The sequence below is a fragment of the Geotrypetes seraphini genome, chromosome 7, assembly GCF_902459505.1.
Source record: "Geotrypetes seraphini chromosome 7, aGeoSer1.1, whole genome shotgun sequence".
NCBI classification, from domain to species: domain Eukaryota; kingdom Metazoa; phylum Chordata; class Amphibia; order Gymnophiona; family Dermophiidae; genus Geotrypetes; species Geotrypetes seraphini.
Window position 1 is genome coordinate 8,772,918 of NC_047090.1, and position 18,712 is coordinate 8,791,629.

The 18,712-nt window shown below is 43.5% G+C and overlaps 1 protein-coding gene across 1 annotated transcript; it reads left to right on the plus strand.

Annotated features, from left to right (window-relative positions):
- Positions 1–1,154: 1,154 nt before the first annotated feature.
- Positions 1,155–18,133, plus strand: AKR1B1 (aldo-keto reductase family 1 member B). Its single transcript, XM_033950702.1, has 10 exons — positions 1,155–1,311; positions 5,616–5,783; positions 6,763–6,879; positions 7,602–7,679; positions 7,778–7,900; positions 10,260–10,366; positions 12,320–12,401; positions 15,598–15,681; positions 15,953–16,035; positions 16,985–18,133. Exons 1-10 carry the CDS (start codon positions 1,246–1,248, stop codon positions 17,025–17,027), a joined length of 951 nt encoding a protein of 316 aa, XP_033806593.1. The 5' UTR covers positions 1,155–1,245; the 3' UTR covers positions 17,028–18,133.
- The last annotated feature ends 579 nt before the right edge of the window (positions 18,134–18,712 follow it).

An 18,712-nucleotide genomic window follows, 5' to 3' on the forward strand; every position in this document is an offset into this window, starting at 1 on the left:
CCCAAGATTCCCTCAATCGCTCCTCGTGATATGATTAAACGTTATTTCATGGAGGTATTGGAAATACCAGAAAATTCCCTACCTCCCCTCACAAGGGTTTATTATCTACCTATGAAGTCTCAAGAAATTCAGGATCGTGACCATCATGGTCCTTTGGATGTTTCTGCACTTTTGGAGAAATCCGATACAGAAGTAGCTTCTCCAGCTACTTTATTGTTGACTATAGAGTTATCTCCAGATAAAGATTGGATTCTTAAATTGTTCTTTAAAAGTAGAATTAAGGACTTTCTGGGGTTTAAAATACAGATTTTCCCCGACGTTTCAAGAGAAATGCAGAAGAGGAGACGAGAATTTCTAATGTTGGAACCAGGGGTGACCCAACTAGGGGTATCTTCTTTTTACAGTACCCTTGCAAGTGTATTATCAGATACTGTTCTTTTAACTGTGTTTGTAGATCCTGCTCACTTAGTTTTCTCTCCCTAAGACGCTTGGAAAAGGATGGTGCAACAACTACTGTATAGAATGAATAAGTCCTTTGTTTCAGCAGCAGATATACATATCTTTATTATAAATATTACACTTTAGTAATTATACTCTTTTTTTCTACTTCTTGGATCACTTATGAGGACTTGAGTGTAATTAAGGAATGTATTATTTCATATTTGATGAATTTTGTTTAAATTGTTATATCTTAGATTATGCTTTCTGTACAAGATGTTAAGCTTGGAACATAATTTTGAAATTTAATAAAATATATAAATTACAAAAAGAGGTTTGGATAATTTCCTAACACAAAAATGGACTTAGTAAAATGCACTGCTTATTTCTAGCAGAAGCAACATGGGTTCTTGTGATTTATGTTCAAACGATATTCATGGGTTTCTTTTTTTGTTATTTGCATTTGGCGGTCATAGCTCAAGGCGAACTGAGGTGACGCCTTTCCCGCGCCAATGTCTTCAGCTCACCGCGCATGTGCCGACCGGGTCGCCAAGAACCGCCTCTTCCACTTCGACACGCCCACCACACGCGCGCCAAAACGATTCCCGCGGCCTAACCCGCCTCCCCTCGCGTGCCGGGACCGCCAGAGCCCGCCCTGCTTCTCGCGTGGGACCAATCGCGGCCGCCCCTCCTCCGGCTGGCAGCCAATGGGTGCAGGGGGGCGTGGCAGGGGGGGACTCACCTCCGTCTCTGCCGGAACTCGCGCCTTCATTTCTGTGCTGTTGGACGCTCGCTCGCTTGGGAGCTATGGCGAAGTCGGTACAGCTATCTTCCGGTGCCATGATGCCTCTGCTCGGCCTGGGGACTTGGAAGGTATGAGGCGCTCCGCCCCCCCCCAACTTTCTCCAGGGAGAAGAGATGGTCCCTGCTCGGTAGAGCTTACGCTCTCATCAAACAGGGGGAAGGGGGGGGGGTCGAGGAGTCTCTCGCGCAGCAGTTAAAAGGGGTCTTTTGGCGCCGCCCTTCGCCACGAGGATACAGTCAAATGCTAAAAGCCCCGCGCGGGGGACGGGGAGGACCTGGGCTTCCTCTTTCGAGAAACAGCCAGGCCTAGGAGCCAGCTTGGGGGGGGGGAGGGGGCTTGAGCCCCTCCCCCGACACTCTTGGCTTAAAGAAGGTTCAGCTTAGAGCAGGGATGCCAAAGTCCCTCCTGGAGGGCCACAATCCAGTCGGGTTTTCAGGATTTCCCCCATGAATATGCATGAGATCTATTAGCATACCACGAAAGCAGTGCATGCAAATAGATCTCATGCATATTCATGGGGGAAATCCTGAAAACCCGACTGGATTGCGGCCCTCGAGGAGGGACTTTGACACCCCTAACGTAGAGAAAGACCCGGGGACAAATTCCACAGGAACTCCATTTCCCCCGTCCTTGCCCGTGGGATCTCCCTTGAAAAGAGGAGACTGAGAGGGGACATGATGGAAACATTAAAGGTACTGAAGGGAATAGACTTAGTAGATAAGGACAGGTTGTTCACCCTCTCCAAGGTAGGGAGAACGAGAGGGCACTCTCTAAAGCACAGGTGTCAAAGTCGGTCCTCGAGGGCCAGAATCCAGTTGGGTTTTCAGGATTTCCCCAATGAATCTGCATGAGATCTATTTGCATGCACTGCTTTCAATGCATATTCATTGGGGAAATCCAGAAAACCCGACTGGATTCCGGCCCTCGAGGAGGGACTTTGACACCCCTGCTCTAAAGTTAAAAGGGGATCGATTCCGTACAAACGTAAGGAAGTTCTTCTTCACCCAGAGAGTGGGAGAAAGCTGGAACGATCTTCAAGAGGCTGTTACAGGGGAAAACACCCTGCAGGGATTCAAGATAAAGTTAGACAAGTTCCTGCTGAACCAGAACTACGCAGGTAAGGCTAGACTCAAATAGGGAACGATTGCCGTACAGCAAGAGATTAGAGAAACTGGGCCTCTTCTCCCTCGAACAGAGGAGATTGAGAGGGGACATGATCGAAACATTCAAGGTACTGAAGGGGATAGACTTAGTAGATAAAGACAGGTTGTTCACCCTCTCCGAGGTAGGGAGAACAAGAGGGCACTCTCTAAAGTTGAAAGGGGATAGACTCCGTACGAATGTAAAGAAGTTCTTCTTCACCCAGAGAGAGTGGTAGAAAACTGGAACGCTCTTCCAGAGGCTGTTATAGGGGAAAACACCCTCCAGGGATTCAAGACAAAGTTAGACAAGTTCTGCTGAACCGGAACATACGCAGGTAGGGCTGGTCTCAGTTAGAGCGCTGGTCTTTGACCTAAGGGCCGCCGCAGGAGCAGACTGCTGGGCAGGATGGACCACTGGTCTGACCCAGCAGCGGCAATTCTTAAGTTCCTATGTTCACGGTCTGAGCTCTAGAATATTGCTACTTAGGTTTTTAAACTGTTTGAGGCTTGTGCAGATGAGGACGGAGCTCTCCCCCCCCCCCCCCCCCCCAATAATGGCTCCGACGCCCTCCCCGAAGTTCCAACTCGAGCACCCGACCGGGCTGCAGCGAGGGAGCGGATGCTGTCTTCCCCCTTTCCCCAGAAGCTGGATTACCGCCAGGCAGCAACACCCTACCCTGCAGTTACTTTTCTACGGTTGTTTTAGGGCGAGGGCTGCAGCCCCACCCAACCTGGACCAATGCCGGTTAAAAAGTCCCGCTGCTGGCATGCGAACTGCATCCGTGAAAGTGGCTTCTAGCTCCCGTTTTGCTATCTGGCTAAAGAAGCAGTTTAACCAGATCTTTGCAGAAGATGGAATTAATAAAATTATGCCCTAGCAACGAATACAGTTAATTGATGTACAAGCCAGGAAAAGTTCTGGGATGCCTGCTTATGCTCACATAACAAACTTAATGTAATTATGCTTTTTTCCCATAACTGGCATGCTTTCTTTCATGGTGCAGAGCAAGCGGGCCAGGGTTTGTTGTTCCTTTCATGATCTGTTGTGCTTTTTCGCCTCTTTCAGATGTAGCCTTGGTTCGGTTACTGTACTTCATTCCATGAGCTCTGCACTAAACATTTACCTGTTTGCTTTTAAGTGGAAGAAAACTCTAAGTACAGCCAATGAGAAAAGCCAAACTTTTTTTATTATGTAGTATTGTTTTATGTTACTTCTGGTAAGAGCTGTTTTGATTAGATTGTAAGCTCTGTTGAGCAGGGATTGTCTTACATGTTTAATGTACAGTGCTGTGTACATCTAGCAGTGCTCCTAGAAATTACAGTAGTAGTAACTGAGGAAAGAAAATGACTTATGCAGTTTACCCGATTCAGCCTGTGGCCTCTTGTGCTGCAGCCACTTCAATGGACTGAGAATACAGCCTGCTAGAATGTTAGATACCATCCTTTTCTTATTCCCCGGTCTGCTTTTTTTGTTAGTGCTTTTAGCCCCATATTTAAAAAAAGTTATGTGAAACAGACTTTCTGATAATAAAGGGCAGGTGCAGTCTCTTGCTGCCAGACACAGCTAAAAACACTTGGATGGAAGCCTCAAATGATGTTGTCTAGGCTGTGCTTAACAAGGCTCTGAGGAACCTCAAACTGGACTCGCTGCCATATGATTTTAGTAACACAACAGCAATGCCAGAGAAACTCCCTAACCCCTTACTTTTCCTTTTTAACTGTTTGATTAGATAGTCCCTGATATAGAAATGATAGTAGTAGTTGTCGTCATTAAAATTTGATATCCCTTGTAAACCACTTAGATTTTTGACAAATTTAAAACATAACAATAGAATACAAAGTCACAATTGGCAAACAGAAAAAAGATTGATTTCTGTTGCAGAGCCATCTGTAATCTTGACCCTGACACCATTCATAGGGTAAAGTTCAAAGGCTATAGGAAACAAAAACTTCTAAAGCTGTTGCTTCAATGTCAGAGAGGGTTCCTGACTCAAATCCTCTAAAAGAGTGTTCCAAAAAGGAGCTGTAACTGGAGGGGAGGGGGGGGAGGGAGGGAGTCAAGAGCTTGCTTGCTTAATTTGGGCTGTAATTCAATAGCAATCTTAGCTGGACAGGGAAAAGCTACACTCCAGAAGTACTGTATCTGGTCTCTGCTTTCACAAATTATATTTTTGCTGAAATACTAAAGGAAACTTTGTTGGGAGGGGGGTAGGTAAAGCAATGTCAAAATGTATCCTTTCTTAGGACACTGGTTCCTAAATGTTGATGCACATAAGGAGGTATTAGAAAGTCACATCCCCCCTCCTGCTATTCTCCACATTAAATCATCTAAAAATTAGAATCAGCAAAGTGATTCACTAAGAATAATACCAAATAGAGGTGCAAAAAATGTTTTGCCACTCAAAAGATCTTGGCCATTATGGATGGTGCCCTTGAAGTTTTCAGCCCAGTGAGCTGAGGCTATGGAGAACCCCCCCCCCCCTAGAATATTTGGACATTATCCCAAAAGTTAGAGAGCAAAACAGTCCTACATGTATCTGGATCTTGTTTTCTGCAGTTCCAGTTCCATATATATATATATATAATGTTCAGAGGAAGTAAATATAAGAGGGTGGGACACCTTATTAATGGCTAAACAGATTAGGGTTCTTCAGCTTGAAGAAGAGACAGGATGTGATAGCTTAAAATCTTGAGTGGGTGGGAATTCAGAAAAAAAGTGATTAAAATCGCTAGTGACTGTAGATGGCTAGAGGTGCCAGCTCTTTCTGATCTTGAATCCTTTGGGTCTAGATGTGAGAAGGTGTTGCATGGGTCATGTACTCGACTGCCAAAAAGCATCTTAGAGCCAAATGCTTTAAACCTCCTCATTTCTAGTCACTAATTCCAGTACCACATCTGTTTCTAAACACAGGGATCAGGGCCTAAACCCTACTCTACAAACTGCTTGCAAAAGTATGGATCCAGGGCTGGTCTATTGTGCATGCTAAGCCGTTGCCTGTATTGTAACACTAGTCTAGTGGCTTTGTGAACTGTTGAAGCAGCATATGGTGATGTGTCTGAGAGTGAGCTGCTGTGAAGCAAGTGTCCATGAATTTGCATTAGATTATGAGGGAAGAGCAGGAGTGATGCTGAAGGTGAAATGGATGCCTGATCCCTGGACAGGAAATGGCATTGAGTGCTGGTCATTAGTTTATACCCAGTTGATACTGATTCTGTTTTGTTTAATTCAGTCTCCTCCAGGCAAAGTAAAAGATGCTGTGAAGGTGGCCATTGATGTTGGATACCGTCACTTTGACTGTGCCTATGTGTACCAGAATGAGAATGAAGTTGGAATGGGAATCCAGGAGAAGATTCAAGAAGGGGTGGTGAAACGAAAGGAGCTGTTCATAGTCAGTAAGGTATGACAGCTATAGGAGAGGAGAATGGAGCCAGTGGGACATGTTTAGACCTGATGTGGGAGGTGATGGATTGGATATAGATAGGCAGATATTCTGCTACTGCTACAGTTAAGCCCTTAAAAAAAGAATATCTGGAAAGCACTGTGACTGATGCTGCTGTCTGGATAGTACAGCAGTGATATTGAAAGTGCTATTCAGATATTATCTAGATAAAGTTAGAAAGTTAAAAAAAAAAATCTATTTTCTGTAATGATTTTCAGTGACGCTGTCAATTTTGTATGGATTTAGTGCTGAATAGCTATTTTCATTAGTTTTCTTTGTGGGCAGGTCACAGCTTCCTGCATCTCATCTTTGAGGCTTAAATCCTTTTGTAAGAAAGTGCTTTAGCTTTGCAGCAGTAGTATCATGGAATTCATTGTCCACAGAACGTAGAGTGGAGCAAGACCACTTTCACGATTCATAAGCAATTGAAGTTCTGGTTGTTCATAAGGTTATTTAGACTTTGAGTGAAATTTTTTAGTATTTATTTATTTAAAAAAATTTCTATACCGTTTTTATCCAAAACGGTTTACAAGGGGTTACATACATAAAAAGTTAAGAATCCATGCAAAAAGATAAAACAGACATATTTAGTCTAACATAAAATCAATTGTGCATCAATATAATCAAAACATATGTATTCAGTCTAACATGAAATCATTTGCTCAAAAAAAATGCATCAACAAAGAGTTGGGTCTTCAACATTTTCCTAAAGGAATTCCTCTCTCCACATTATCTAATCTGGCCAACAAGGCCATTCCATAACTTGACTCCTGTATTGATTTTGATTTTATTAGCTTGTAAACTGTCCTGAGCTAGTGGTTGACATAGGATTTTTATATATATACTATGTTAAAATCAACAAGTAGCAGATGTTATCCAGATAAGTGTTTGAATTTCAGACCTTTTCTAGTATAGATTTCTCACCATTCTTCTACAGCTATGGAGTACATTCCACGAAAAGTCTTTGGTGAAGGCTGCGTGTCAAAAGAGCCTTAGTGCCCTGAAAGTGGATTATCTGGACCTGTATCTTATTCACTGGCCTTTGGGATTTAAGGTACTGTAAGTGACTATCTGGCTATGCGCCAGGTTAAAGAAGGGGGAGAGGAGTAACTAGACACACATTTTAAGAGGTTAATTGAACATCCAGTGGCTGAAACTGGAGGAAGGAAGTTCTTTGGCTGAGGTGGTGTCATAACAGGGTGAAAATCTGTGATATTTTAAATAGATGCTAAATTATCTAGGGGATCTATACTGGTATTATGCACAGGTCTGAAATACATCTAAATGAAAATTAGCTTATGTTGCTTATTATATACACTGATAGGTACAGTAGTAGAATGCAGCACTTAAGATTTGGGATGGAAAGGAAAACAAGCATTAATATTCGAACAAATACATGATCAACGTAAGGATAATCAAACACTAAGCAAGTTTCTTAATATGCTGTCTTGGTAGAAGTAGTAAATGAGTTTAAAGATTTCTTTATCCAGTTCAGGAACAAATTGTATAAGAGGTCGCTGAAAAGTTCTCAGCCCAACCAACAAAGTTGGGGCAGTCTCAATCGAGGGGCAAATACTTTTTCTGATGAAAACGAAAAAAGTAGAAAATCGCTGGACTAAGTGTATAGATCCTCGATGGAGACTGCCCCAACTTTGTTGGTTGGGCTGAGAATCAGCAGCCCCTTGTATATCCAATACTGAAGGATGCTGAATAGTGCTGGGAAAGCTTCAGATTTAGACCTGGCCACTCAAGTTTTGTATGTCATCTGCTTTGCAGGCTGGAGAGAATCTCTTTCCTACGAATGACCAAGGAGATATAATTGCAAGTGGTACTAGAATTGAAGATACCTGGGAGGTAAGGACAGTCACCTCATTCTTTGAAGCTTGAATGCTGGTATTTGATCCAGAAAGCAAGCCTAAAGCTGAAAAGACTTTGTCACTTTCCCCTTCTAGGGTATGGAAGAACTAGTGGATGCTGGCCTCGTAAATGCTATTGGAATATCCAACTTCAACCACAGTCAGATTGAGAGGATCCTGAACAAACCAGGACTGAAGCACAAACCAGCAAATCACCAGGTAAAGGCTGTAGGGAACCTGCAGAATAAATTGCTATAGAAATGTGGCAACTGTGGTTTTGCATCCTAGGGAAGGATATTTTCTAAGAATAGATTTGACAGTGATCTCTTCCTAAGCATCTGCTCCAGACCATTCTCTGAGTCTGTATGTGTCCTCCTACCAGCAGATGGGGAGACCAAGAAACTAAACCCTGTATAGTCCTGTGACCCTCAGCATCTGGTAAGTAGGTGCCTGTGGGACTTTTGGGCTGATTTTGATAAAAATTTGTTTTTACAGTAAGGCAGAGCACTTAATTTTTTTTTATTTTATTACACATGTGGTAGGGGTGTTCAGTGCTCTGTTTTAGCCTGTGTTGTGGAATCGAAGTATCTTAGGGATCTGTGGTGCACACTCCATGTTGCTTGTGCCTGCCCCCCCCCCTTTCTGCCTTACCTTAGAGAGGGGTTCCTTAAAGCTGTCCTCTAGGCTAGAAATGAGCAAATGGTAGCACACTTGGGTGGGGGGGACAAATGGTAGGCAGGATGTTTCTGCTGATCCTTTGATAGTGTTCCTGCCTTGGGTGGAGGCAATTGAGAGACTGCTGTTTGGATGTTCTTCGTGGTGGCTTCCCGTAGGAAGGGTACAATGTTTTGCCTGTACGATGCACCGCGTGGTCTTGTTTAGCAGTGGTTTATGCCGTGTGTCTGAAGAGGCTTCCGTAGAGGAGTCGGCGGGTTCTTCTGTGACACGACCAAATGGGAGTCTGAAGCAGCACAGATTTATTCTGACTCCCAGATCTTGCCTTTTTGCTTTGAATGCCTGGGGGCAGAAGACCCTTCAGTTTTTACTAGGCAGGACTGCATGCTCTGAAAGAATCGGCCCCGGCAGCAGGAAAGGAAGCTGCCCCTTGAAAATCATGCAAACACCACCCTAGGCAGACTGAGCACCTTAGAGTCCATTAAGGTCTGAACCAGGGAAATTTTGTCAGCTTAGCCTTAGATGCTGCATACGCCAACCAAGCTCAGAGCCACAGAGTACAACAAGGGGCCACCCTGAGAGCAACAGATCATACATGGCATCCGAGAGATAAGCACCCATCTCAATTTTGGTTACTTCATGTTCCACTAAGGACCAGTCATCAGACTCGCGGTCAAAGACACACTCGGCCCACAAAGAACAAGCCCACACCACCACACATCGCTGCCTAGACCGCTAGGGCAGTGACATCAAAATTCTGCATAAGAAGAGACTCCAGCCTACGCTCCTCCAAGTCCCTCAAAGCTGAACTGTCCTCAGCCAGCACCCTATACCATTTTGCGAAGGCTGAAACCACCGCGTCCATCACCACCAACTTCAAGGTATCCCTATCCCCCTCTGGGATGGGATACAGGCGAGTCATAGAGCACGCAAAACGAAAGGGCGACTGGCGCCTTCCACTGTGCAAGCACGATATTCCAAATATCCTGATGCATAGGAAAAGAATGGAGGTTGAGCGCATCCTCCAGATGAGAGGGTCCATGGCACGTGGGGGCTCCTTCATGTCTTCCTCAAAGCGCAACACAGAGGAAATCTGCAAAATATGCTCCTGGAGCTCTTCCTGTTGAAAGATGTGCCCCACTGACACATCCTTGCCAGCTGGCGGAACCAAAAAACCTCCACCAGTGGTATCCATCTCACCAAGAGGATCCTGGAGGTCCACCAAGGGGTCCAGATCCTCACCAACTAAAAACTGCTCCTCATACAAAAATCATTGTCCCAAGAGACCCTCGGCATTTGAATGAAAGAGGAGGAGACGGGGAGGCCACGCTGCTGGCCCACAAGCCGCCTTCCTGAATCGGCGGCGGGTCAGCTTGGGGGACAGGCAGGCTTTGGTGTGGCTTCAGGGGAGGGACAAAGGCTGGAAGGCACTGAGGGGGACATTGTAACCAGTGTCACAACTAGATTTTCTCATTCCAAAGAAAAATGTTAGAATAAGAAACAAATGGGAAGAAAATGGCCTAGGTAAGCTGGTAGATCAGTGGGTGGATCACAAACAGGGTGCCATGAGATGCCGGCGAGGAGAGGCACCAGCTCACTGCCTACAGGATGTGCCTCTGATGATGAGATACGTTCTGTAGGCAGTAAGCCGGCACCCGTGCCTTTCCTGCTCCAGCGCACCATCTGGAGGGCCTTAGCTTATGCACGTGACATCATCACGTTGACACTTCAGGGTGCCCTCCAGCCGCGGCCTGGAGTTTACTGTGCTGCCAAGTAAAAACGTTTGCGGGATACTGTGGTAGATAGAATAATCTTCATAGATTGTGGTAATCCTTGCAGAGTTGGCCATGTTGCTGCCATAATGACATTTGGTGTCTGTCCTCTGTCTAATTTTTTCTTCTAGTTCGAATGCCATCCATATCTCACCCAGGAGAAACTAATCAGCTACTGCCAATCCAAAGGCATCTCTGTGACTGCTTACAGCCCTCTGGGCTCCCCTGATAGACCCTGGTAAGAATGCTTCATGAATTGGATTTGACAAAGAAGAACGAGTGCAGAATGTGCTGCATACATTTGTGTGGCCTAATTGTCTTTGGAGGTCATCTTGCCAGGGAGAAATTATGTTCTTGCTACTAATTTTCTGTCTTTTAGTCCCTCCAGACTGGCACAGAACCCCCACCCTGTCATGTTATTTTGTATTTTTCACAAAGTGTACAGTTTTCTGTGGGTGTTGGGGTAGTTACAGAAGTTGGCGAACTGTGGGACGTTTGGGGAAGGTTTTTGTTTTAATCAGTATCCAACCGTGTTTTCCTGGTCCTCTTGGGCTAGGCTTATGTTTTATCTCCATGTGAGTGCGGAGTAGTATGTTCTACTAGTTGATTTCTGCTTGGCTATTCGTAAAGACTGATTGTAAGAGGGACTGCACAACCCACTTGTACTGATGCCAAAAGTCAGTGTCTGTCTTCAGCTGCTGGCAGAGGAGCGTAAACCCATCTGTTTCTGTGCTGGTCTGGAGGGACTAAAAGAGAAAATTAGCAGGTAAGAACCTAATTTCTCCTTAACTGGCATAAAATTTTTGTTCAAATGGCCACACAATTGCTGGAACCAGGGGAAATCAAGTTTAAGTCAACTGATGAAACAATTTTTGTCAGGTGATGACACATTTCACTGCTGATGTTATCGAAGTAAATCATCCTTTGAGTTTTTAGTTTGTAGCCTGGGCTATATGTTGCTTGCATGTATGAGCTACTGGTGGATTAGTAACGTTTCTGAAATCTCCTTAGAGCATAGTGATGCCTTAATCAACCTCTTGCATTCACATGGCCCAACTCATGGGCCTGTTAAGGAGAATACTGTCTGGGTTTCTGAAGAACATATTTGTATGGTTTTTGAGACTCCAATGACTACATCATCAGGAAAGGAGAATAGCTATTCACAGCTCATCCTGTCCAACATTAACAGCTAGTTTAAGGTATTGTACTCTGGGTAGTAGAATGATAAATAAATGGTATGATTTTTCCTTTTTGCTACCTTTCATCATATTTTGTTGTCCCTGTGTAAACTTTGTTACATTTAAGAATTTTGGGGCTTATTGAATTGAAAACTACCTTTTGTAATTTCAGCATTGGACTGCATCCCACGTGTGTTTTAAAGTTAAGTAGAAGTAGACAGTCTTGATTCACTTTGAAGTCCTTTTTAATCTTAATAGGAACAGTGGGTTTAAGATGCTGCTGGACGAGTTTTGCAGCTTAAAAACAGCTGTTTCTAATGGTATAAAAAAAGGATTAGAGAATGTACAGTTGTGCTACATGGCTTCAAACATAGCTAAAAATATTTCATCAATTTTGATGAAGCTTATCTCATTATCAAAAGGCAAAGTGGGTTTAAGATTTTGCAGGACATCCACTGGTAGTTCTCTTCCATTTCCTGACTTCTTAACCCTGGGATGCTTCTAGTCATGGCTAGTCAAAACATGAGCATCCAATGGGAAACCTTTTTACCAACTTTGTGGCCACCTAGTGATCCAACAAAGCATCTGCCAGTATGTTTAGATTCAGCCTAAAAAGGTGTCCTAGAAATGTGGCTTTCACCCTGGTTGACAAACTTCTTTCCATAATCTGAATCCAAAGTTGACATCTTTTGTATCTTCCACAAAAAAGTGGCCTAAAGGATCCCTAACCGTGGACCTAGTTGAGATCATGCCCCAAAACTTTGGATATCTAAATTAGAGGTTCCAACAAATCGCCTGAAAAAATTTCATCGATTTGAGTGGGGAGGTCTGGACCACTTGACCTGGCATGACTCTACTGAACAAAGTTTGTCAATGTAACTGTGGCCCAATGTATTCAATAGACTCATGGACAATGGGAAACCTTTAGTACAGATGACCCTGCATTCTGTTCACATCCATTTTTCTGCTTTCATTCCTCAGCAGACAACCAGTAACGGAATTGTTTTATTTAGGGCTAAACCTGAGGATCCATCCCTTCTAGAAGATCCTAAAATTCAGGCAATTGCATTGAAGTATAAGAAAACAGCAGCTCAGGTACACCCTTAAGCAGTCTGAAACTATTTTCATTGTAACAGTGTCGGGGTCTCTGCTGTAGGGTATTTAGGCCATGAGGAGACTGACATAAGCCAGACTAGGATAGTGAAGCAGTGCTGCGGTTGGTAAGAGTTGAAGCTCAACAGACTTCCACACTGAGGCGAGTGTTCCCTGAACAGAGTCTGGGCAGCTTGTGACAGCTAGACAGAGAATGAAAAAGTGATGTGGAAGGGGATGAGCCAAAGGGAGGAGCTGGATTGTTGGATCTGTGACTTGCACTATGGAAACTGGAGTTGCTTTAGCCTCTCTCCAGACTGGCACAGTTCACTAGCTCACCATGACCAGCAGGTGGAGACTGAGACAAACTTTTGACTGTAGTACAAGTAGCTGTGCAGCCCTTATCCTAACCAGTCTGTTCTCAGTCTCCAGCAGGTAAGCTGCTGCAGTCTTCCCTGGTTTAGTATAAGGCTATTGGAAGTTGTTTAATGGCTGCCTTGTCCCCCGTCTGGTACCATACTAAGCATAGGGGGGACCCTTTTTCAGGGTCCGTCTGACCTCAGGGATGTCACACTCGACAGGTTGAGTCCCCCCCCCCCAAAAAAAAATTTTTCTAGAGGTGCCTCAGCTGTAAGCCTTGCCACTGATACCGGCAAGGCATATGACTTAAAGAGCCAGTGGAGTCTCTTTTGAAAAAAAAAAATTCTGAGGCAATGCCGGTCTGAAGGGAAGCCTTCAATTGTCTGTAATTGATTTTTTCCAGTGCAATAGGTGAGACATTCCAGACCATAGGGTTATTTCCCACTACTCACATGGTCAGCAGAAGAAATCCATTACAGTTTTTTCACTCTGTCTCTACTGTACTTCTCAGGCTAGTTTAGCGCCCTGGTTGAGGGGCGACTTCCTTTCCTTCTGCCGGTTCTTTCAGCGCATGCCCACCCTGGTGCCAATGGGTGCCCAGATGTGGGAGTTTTACCAGGGGTGGGCCAAGATCACAGCGGATCAGTGGGTCCTGGAGGTGGTTCAGGGTGGTTATGCTCTGGAGTTTTCCCCGACTAAACTAAAACTTAGTTTTATACACTGGGTCATCAAACTAAACTAAAACTTAACTTTATATACCGGGTCTTCAACCAGAGGAAGCTCGACACGGTTAACAATAAGTTAAAAGATAAGCTAAATACAAGAGGATTAGTTTTCAAATGTTAGTTTCAAATGTTTAGCAAATAGAAGTTTTTAAAGATTTACGGAAAGATTGGAAAGAGCTGGGACACCTCAAAATTAAAGGAAGTTCATTCCATAATTGGGGAAATTTTAAAAGCCAGAGAGAGGCTAAAATTTTTGACTCCTTGAATTCCTTTCCTAGAAGGGAGGGAAAGTTTAAATCAATGAGTACCTTTCGCATATGAAAATCTATAAACATTCCATAAAAGAGGAACAAAAATACCATATAAAATTTTTAAAATAATACATAAACATTTAAACTGGATTCTGTGATAAACCGGGAGCCAATGGAAATTCAAAAGCAAAGGAGTCGCGTGGTCAAATTTGCTTTTTCCATAAATCAACTTCACAGCGGTATTCTGAATCAATTGTAGTCTTTGAAGGCATATCTTTGTGGCTCGGTTAACATTAAGAATAGAGTAATACAAAATAAATCTAATTTAGACCCTTGCCAGATCTCTTTCTCGCTTCTCCTTGTCAGGCAGCATGGAAGAAGTATACCTTCTTCAGAAGAAGCCTGTTCCAGATTTTCTCATGGCTCATTCCACTGGGGGGGGCAGGCAGCTTCTTGGGCTGAGTCTTCTCTTGTGCCTCCAATGGATATCTGTAAAGCTGCGGTTTGGTCTTCTCTCCATTCCTTTGTGCATCATTACCATGTGGACATTCAGGAGCTTCGGGACACGGTGTTCGGTGAGCGTGTTCAGGTGGCGGCCCTTCAAAGGTCCCACCCATGATGGGTACTGCTTTGATTCGTCCCATCAGTGAACTGTGCCGATCTGGAGAGAGGCTAAAGAAGGAGAAATTAGGTTACCTGCTAATTTTCTTTGTTTCTCCAGAGACAGTCCGCACCTTGTCTCTGACTGTTCTTTTGTGATTCTCGTGAAGTGTGATTTTTCTGCGGGATCTCGTGTTTTTAGTAGGGTAGGGGAGATTACAAGAACAGCGGCATTGGCGTAGCTGGCGAGCTGTTTTTCTGAAGGTACTTCTATTCAGTTTCCAAAAGTATTGTTCTGTTAGTTGTTACCCCTGTTGGGAGTGTTACTGTTAATGATTAGTACTTAGTTCCGAATGGCTATTCGACAGACTGGTTAGAATATGGGCTGCAGAGCTACTTGTGCTACAGCCAAAAGTTTGTCTCTGTCTCCACCTGCTGGTCATGGTGAGCTATTACCCATCAGTGAATTGTGCCGATCTGGAGACTAAAAGAAAGAAAATTAAGCAGTTAAGAACCTGATTTCTCCTTTTGGGATCACTACACGATCTGTTCTTGACAGTGAGGTTAACAGAGACTACCTAGTTAACGTCATCTTCCTAGATTCAGAGCAGTCCCTTCTGATGTTCAGATTCTTCAAGGTAAAGAAGAAGGTAATGCTATACTTGTAGCGCAAATATTGAAAAAACAGGTCAATGTCTCTCCTAATCTGGGTTTCACTACTCTCATGTTGCTGGGAATGGAAAGCTCCTTTTTGCAAGGACCAGGGCCCAGTCCTGTTCTTGAGAGCTTGGCCATTGGTCCCTATATCCAGATCAGCACTGACAGCTAGACAGTGCATCTTTTACAAGAGGAGAGCTGCAGCCCTAGGAACAAATTCTTCAAAATTATTGGGGGTATTGCCCTTCATTTGGATTGGAGGTGCTCAAATATATCTTTGGTTGTGGCTTTTATAGTATAGTGTTCATTTACTAATGGTTAGTGCCCCAGGGTCCTTAGGAATAAAATAAAGTTCTGAAGCAGATAACATTAGTAAGTGTTTAGCAAAAGATCAAGTATTTAATTCTATGTGAATGAATTAAAAGTAGTTTCCCCTCCTTTCAGATTTTTGAGTTGTGAATTTTTTTGTGGTGTCTTCGAGGCATCTCTTACAATTTTGTGTATCATGTAGTAACCATAAATAACCAAACTGCTTTTGTGCTACAAAGTTGTTTTGTAATTAGAAATTTATTTTTTTTTTGCCACTTTTATGGTGGTGTGGTGTAGGTGTTGATCAGATATCAGATCCAGGAAGAGCGGGTGGTAATTCCAAAGTCAGTTACTCCAGCCCGCATTAAAGAGAACTTCCAGGTAAGACAATCCTCTGTGGCTCTTGAAAAACCATGACAAAAAGTGGATGCATTTAGCAGTGTGGCAGCCTTCAGGCCACCCAGCTCTATGGAAGACATCTTGGAGGGATTCTTTTTAGCTGACTTTGTGAGCAGTTTCTCTTTCCACATGCACAGGCATATTATGTTTTGTCACTTTTCACATCTACTCACTGTTTTATGACCTCTCCCACACTTTTGCTCTTGGCTGTTGGGTCTCCAACTGAGGCAGCTGATTTTGGTGTCTTATCCAGGTTTTCGACTTTGAGTTGAGTAAAGAAGAAATGGCTGAAATTCTCTCCTTTAATCGGGACTGGAGAGTGTGTTCAATGATGATGTAAGTTTACGTGTTTTCTTACTAGACACTGAAAGTCAGCAAAAGGCTGCTTTACCTTTAAAGGTGACAAGTGCATTTATTGAGCTATGGGCTTCACCTAATGGAAATGTCTTTCTAGTTGATATTTACTATTACAGTTATCTTGTTTGTTCAAACTAAGGATATTAATTATAGGATATCTTGGCTCCCAGCTGCAGAGGCTTGATTGTTTGCAGATTTTTGCTCCCTATTTAGGTGGGGTTTTTTTCTATTCTGGGAAGTTAGACTTTCCCCTTCCCCAAGGGAAAAAACCCCAACTTTGTTCCTTTAACTCAAAACCAGCCCTAACTGGCAGTTTAAATGTATAACGGTTCTGGAAATTAGCTCTTATTTATTCATGTAAGTTAATATATACCGCAGGACCATGAAGTTCTATGCAGTTTACAATGATTAAAAATAGTACAAATTGAGTGGAATTGACAAGTTAATACTAGTGAATCGTGGCTCTAGGGATCATTCAAATGGGAAAGATTGTACAAATCAGTTGCCGAAGTAGTTCAGGAACAGATATGTTTTTAGGTGTTTCCTAAATCACTTGCAGCTCATGTATCATAAAATTGGTGAAACCTCTCCTGAGCACACATTGTAACTTTTTAAAGGTAGCATTAAACACATGTCTAAATGCATTAGGGAAAATAGAACAACACTCTCTAGTCACCCAAGTTTGCACAAGCACTGAAAGGTGCAGGACAACATCCTATATATCAGGTTTCAAGAGCCAGAAACTAGAGAAAAAATAAGTTTAGATAGTTGAGCAACTTAGTATGAACAGCTATGGTAATTTAGAATAGTGGCTTCTGGTGAATCCTCAGCCAGCAGACTGTGAATATTCCTGTTCACACCCAGTCAAGGTTTAGGGATCACTACGGTGAGACTTGTTGTTCTAAATTATCTTTCTCTTTCTCCGTAGGTGCAAAAACCATGAGGAGTTTCCTTTCAAGGCTGAGTATTAATGCTCTTGGATAGAGAAGCAGCACACTCCAGAAAAGCCAGTGCATGGTATTGCAGCTCCATTTTGGAAGGGAGTGAAAAGGGAACCAGGGCAGACCATTCTGTAATACATTAGCACTTAGAGTAAAACTAGAACTGCTTATAATCTGAAGCAATGTTACAGTGTGTGTTGTGCCTTTCAACTCTGAAGTTAGGGCTGCTCTTTTCTTGTAGGTGAAGACAGTAGGCACTAGATTCAAGGAACTTGGAAAAATCCATGATGCCGCATTCATTCTATTTGAGCTTGGGAGGTGGGAGTGAGGCTTTGAACAAGGGATCATCAAAATCTTTCCACACTTATTTAATAAATAGTGTTGAAAAAAAATATCACTTTTGCCTGCTTGACTAGACACCTGACATGCCCTCTTACTACTTCTCCCCTCCCCCAAAATAAGTGTAGAAACATTTTGAAGACACCCTCATGCTCAGGTTTTGCAGAAAAGGATAAGAAATAAAGCTGAGCCCCCTGGTTAAAACTAGTCTTTTGCAATCAGATCTTTTTTCTTTTTGTAGAAAATGGTAGGTCTATATGTTACAAACCAAAGAGAATTGACCTCAGAGAATCCATAGAGAAAAGAGTCAAAGAGAAATCCCGCACTGAAATCCGCCAGACGATTGTAAAGGTGAGTAGCCAGTGGCGCACACAGCTTTTCATGCTGCCAGCAGCCTAGCAAGGAGCGGTGCAGGGCTGGCTAGCTGGCAGCACGAAAAGTTCACTGCTGCATGCCGGCTGGGTGTGCCACTGGCTACTCACCTTTACAATCTTCTGGAGGATTTCAGCAGGGGATACATGCTGTAAAACCAGGGAACAAACAGGTATGCGAGGGAGGGAAGGGGGGAAGATGGTAATTGTTAGTGTCGGCCAGGGCAGGAGACGGGAGGGATTCCTCCTGTCCTGGCCTAAGGAAGGCCTGCAGGAAGTCGGGGAGGGTTTCCCTGAATATAAACTGGGACACCCATTTTTTGGCCCAAAAATCCCAGTTTATATTTGAATATATATGGTATTTTTTTTTCTGTGATACTGTTCTGTACTATGTAAAAATAAAATCGTTCTGGTTTATGGTTGTTATATGGGTATACCTAAGTGCTTTTTTTTCTTTCATAGCACAGAAAGCCTTGTACATAAGCACAACAAACTGGGGAGGGGAGGAACAGTCCTAGGTTAAGGATGCTTCGGGGGACCCCGATCCATCCAAAGGGGAGTGCCGCCACAAGACAAAGTACAGAGCTTGCTAAGATAACCACTACTCCTAGCAAACTATGTCATTGTAACAACCAGGAGTGTAAGTTATGGGGGTGAGGAGAGACAAGAACAAACTAGGAGAGACAAGAACAAACTAGGATACCAGTCTGCCCTGCCCCCACCATGGCTCCAGATGAGACTGTACACTTAAAGGCCTTGCATAGGTGGTGGAGAGGTCCAGGGCAGTCCTTGTACCACCAGCAGTATGTGTGCAACCTAAAGCTCTGTCCTTAGGCTAAGCCATGGAAAATGACAAAAAGCAACCTTGTTTCCCCAATCCACTGGAGAAAGAAAATACTAGCTAATCCAGCGCTACATCTCTCAGGTATGAGGCTTGTGTCAACTGGAAAGTTGTCTTTTCAGTCTGCTGAGGCGCATAACCCCTTTTTAGGGACTGGTCGAGCA